Source organism: Corvus brachyrhynchos, unplaced genomic scaffold (genome assembly GCF_000691975.1).
Source record: "Corvus brachyrhynchos isolate BGI_N302 unplaced genomic scaffold, ASM69197v1 scaffold212, whole genome shotgun sequence".
Lineage (NCBI taxonomy): Eukaryota > Metazoa > Chordata > Aves > Passeriformes > Corvidae > Corvus > Corvus brachyrhynchos.
Window position 1 is genome coordinate 208,109 of NW_008236768.1, and position 3,731 is coordinate 211,839.

The 3,731-nt window shown below is 58.1% G+C and overlaps 1 protein-coding gene across 1 annotated transcript in view; it reads right to left on the bottom strand.

Moving 5' to 3' along the window:
• The window catches only part of TMEM221 (transmembrane protein 221), a gene marked incomplete at its 5' end in the record, with an annotated part of 1,806 nt that extends 667 nt beyond the window's left edge, over positions 1-1,139 (bottom strand). The window contains 2 exon segments of the mRNA XM_017727514.1: positions 1-353; positions 908-1,139. The exon segment at positions 1-353 is cut by the window's left edge and continues 33 nt beyond it. Coding sequence (XP_017583003.1) covers positions 1-353; positions 908-1,139 — 585 coding nt within the window.
• Between the last annotated feature and the right edge of the window lie 2,592 nt (positions 1,140-3,731).

Sequence of the window (3,731 nt, forward strand, 5' to 3'; positions counted from 1 at the left end):
TTCCTTACCGGGACTGCCCGCCGAGCTCAGGTTGCTGCTGGAGGCCGAGCCCAGCTGGGATTTGCGCTCCAGGAAAGGTGGGAAGGAGAATTCCCGGTGGATTTCAGGGCGGGGCCGGGGAGGAGCCGCGTTCTTGTTGTTGAGGTCGCTGCCGGAGCTGTCCCCGTGCGGGGCTGAGTCGTTCTCGTACAGGGCTTGGGAAGGCTCCGAGCGGCTCCGCTGGGAAATTTGGGAAGCGCGGAGCAGGGCGTGGAGCACGGTGATGAGCAGGACGAGGATTCCAGAGGCCAGGATGCAGGCGCTGGCGATGGCGGCCTCCGGCTCGAACAGCAGCAGCATGAAAAGGGCCAGAGCTGGGAGAGGGGGCAGAGCACAGGGACGGCCTCAGGAGCCGGGACTAAAAACGGATGGATTTGTAAATCCATGGAATTGCTGAGGTTGGAAAAGAGCTCCGAGTCCAAGGTGTGGCCGATCCCCACCTGGTCGCCCACGCCACATTCCTCGGACGCCTCCAGGGGTGGGGATTCCTCCCTGGGCAGTTCCAAGGCCTTTCCATGAGGAAATTCCCGCTGATGGGAACAGCTTGGGGCCATTCCCTCCTGTCCTGGTGTCCCCCTTGGGATCCCCTCCCCGGCTGTGCCCTCCTGGCAGGGACTGGTGGAGATTGGGAATGTCCCCCCTGATCCCGCTTTGCTCCAGGCTGAGCCCCTTCCCAGCTCCCTCGGGAATTCTCCAGCTCCATTGCCATCTCTGGACCCCCTCCAGCCCCTACAAAATTCCAGCTTTGGGCCCCTGGAATGGGAAGTTCACGATGTGGGAACGAGCTGGCAAAGCCCCACCAGGTGATGGGGCAGAAACCAGTCCGGGGCTGGACTGGGAGTACTGGGAATACTGGTGGGACACTTGCCTGTGAGGTAGAGGCAGACCCCGCAGCAGAAGAGGCCGATGGCCGCGTGCCGGACACTGCAGCTGTCCAGGAGGAACCAGTCTGCCCTGGAAAAGAGGGAAAACGAGGAAAACAGAGCCTCTGGGCAGGCTCCTCGCAGGGAAAACAGCTCTGGGAAGGATCCTGGTCCTGCTCCGAGCCCAGGGAAAAACGCTGGAGCTGAGGAACTCAAAACTGAGAAGAGTTCAGGGCCAAGTCACCCCCCAAGTCCTGAGTTTGGGGTTCCCCAGGCTCTTTTTCTTACAGAAAATTGGGAAATCGCTTGAAAATTCCCATTTTTCCCGCCTGCCTGTGCTTCCAAGGCCGAGTGGGGATGGGTTGAAGAGACAAAACTTTTGCAGGTGATTTGCTCGAGTTCAGCAAAGCCTGGGGGACAAAAAAGGGACAAAGCCGGGCCGGGTTCTCTCCTCACCCTCGGGGTTGGATTTCTGTGCCCAGCTCCGGTTTCAGCCCTTTTGTCTGGGCGGGACTCGGTGCTTGAGCTGCGCTTAAAACTCGTGAGAAGATCTCAGCCTTCCCAGCAGAGCCTTTGTCTCACCCCAGCCCCAATCCCTGCTCCCGCTGCCGGCGCTTCTCGGGCACCTCCAGAGCCAAAAGGAGCTGGAAAATTCCGTCCTCGCTGCGTTTGGAGTGAGCAGAGGGTTCTGTGCTTGTCGGGAGAGCGGGATGGGGGGTTTGGGCAAGCGGTGCCAGGGGTGGAAACCCGAGATGCTGGCGGGAGCTGGGATACCCCAAACAGCTCCATAAAAACCAGATCCCGCTTGGCCACCTCCAAAAATCCCGGGGAATTGTCCCTTAAAAACCCGATCCTGCTTGGCCACCTCCAAAAATCCCGGGGAATTGTCCCTTAAAAACCTGATCCTGCTTGGCCACGTCCAAAAATTCCAGGGAATTGTCCCTTAAAAACCCGATCCTGCTTGGCCACGTCCAAAAATCCCGGGGAATTGTTTGGAAAGGATGAAAGGGAGCGCAACCATCCTGTGCATCCGAGGGGAGAATCCCACACGGAGCATCTGAGGGGAGAATCCCACATCCAAGGAGGGAATTCCGATCCAAGGGGTGAATCCCACATCCAGAGGACGAATTCCACACCCAGGGAGGTGAATCCCGCATCCGAGGAGAGAATTCCAGAGCCAAGGAGGGAATTCCACATCCGAGGATGCTCTGCCCGGGTCCCCTCCGCTGTCCCCGTGTCCCGTCGGGAGCCGCTGGATCCGCTCCCAGCTCCAAGAGGAAAGAGCGGCCGCTTTGTTCCCTAATTACCTGAGCCGGGAGGGATTAGCCGGGAGCGTTGGGATTTGTTTGGAGCGGGGAGCGCGGCCTGAGCTAATTCGGGGTGACAGCGCCAACGTGGGAAAGGTCCCCGCGACGTGAGCGGCTCCCTTAATGCCGCCACGGCACGGGGACATCGCCAGCACCTCCTGGCCGTGGCCCCGTGGCCCAAAAATCCCGCTTTTCCTCCCAAATGTGAGCGGAACTCTCAAGTCGCACCTGGGGAAACTGAGGCACGGATTGAGGGATCTGCTGGCGAATCCCAGGGAAAGGAATTCCTGAAGCCTCGTGTCACCCGCACACAGAAATCCGCCTTAAATTCAGATTTTTTTTTTTGGGGGGGGGGGGGGGGGGGGGAAGAGCCTTCCCTGCGGCGATGGGAATTCCTTGGGAATGTCGCTGCCTTGGAGCAGGGGCTGGCACGTCCCTTGTCCCCACCTGTGACCTCGCATCCCGCTGCTCCCCTTTGGCCCCCGGAATTCCCAAAATACGAACCTCACAGCTCCCAAACGGAGTCCGAATCCAAGCCGGGATCCCAGGAAAATCCACGACTCGGGGGGGAGTTTTTTGTCGTTAATTTCCCAGCGGAAAATCGGCTCCCACAAAAAGCCGAGTTCGTTGTGGGAGTTTTTGTGTTTTGGAGAAATATTTTTGCTCTCCTCCGTTAATGAAGCGTTGGAAGAAGCTGAGGAGGCGCTGCTGGAATTTCTCCAGCCCGGGGACTGATTGGATTCTCTAATTAGGGACAAAAAGCTGTTGCAACATCGTCATTCCCTTGAAATGAGTTTTGACTGAAGTCAAAACGGTCCCAAAAATTGCGTGAGCCACGCTGAGGGTCCTCCACAATATCCAGTTGTCCCCAAAAATACTTTAAAATCTGATTATTCACGAGCTGGTTTTAATTTTAACCCAGGAGCTGGGCGAGGAGCCCCCAGCCCATTCCAGATCCATGAAAAAAAGAGAGGAATTATTTCGGGAATAACAGTGCAGGTGTAAAAGTGCCGGTAATGATTAAATCAACACGTGGCCGTGGTTAATGAGCCCAGCCCTGGGGTCATTTTGGTGCTGTGCTGTTGGCCCCGGCGGTCACCGCAGCAGTGACCTCAGCGACAACATTTTGGGGGGGTCCTGGGCCGTCCCTGGGGGCTGGGGTGACGCCAGGAGCTCTTGTAACCCCCCAAAAAAGCGGTGGGAATCTGAAATCCGGGAAATGAAATCACCTGGATTGTGCAGCCCGGTCTAAACTCGCTGCTCCCAGTCCGTGCAGCCGCTAAGCTCAGCCCAAATTAAAGGGCACAATTCCAGCCTTGGGGTTCATGGAAAGCACCACGGAGGGGAATTTAGGGAATTTCCCACCGTTTGCTCCCCACAACCCCTCTTTTTTGGGGGGCCCGGCAAATCCTCACGCGGATTTTGGGGCGCAGGAGGGGTTGGCAGCTCCCCATGCCCAGGGGACCCTGTCCCGGTGTCCTGTGACAAACCCGCTGCCACCCCGCACCCCTCATTCCCCGAT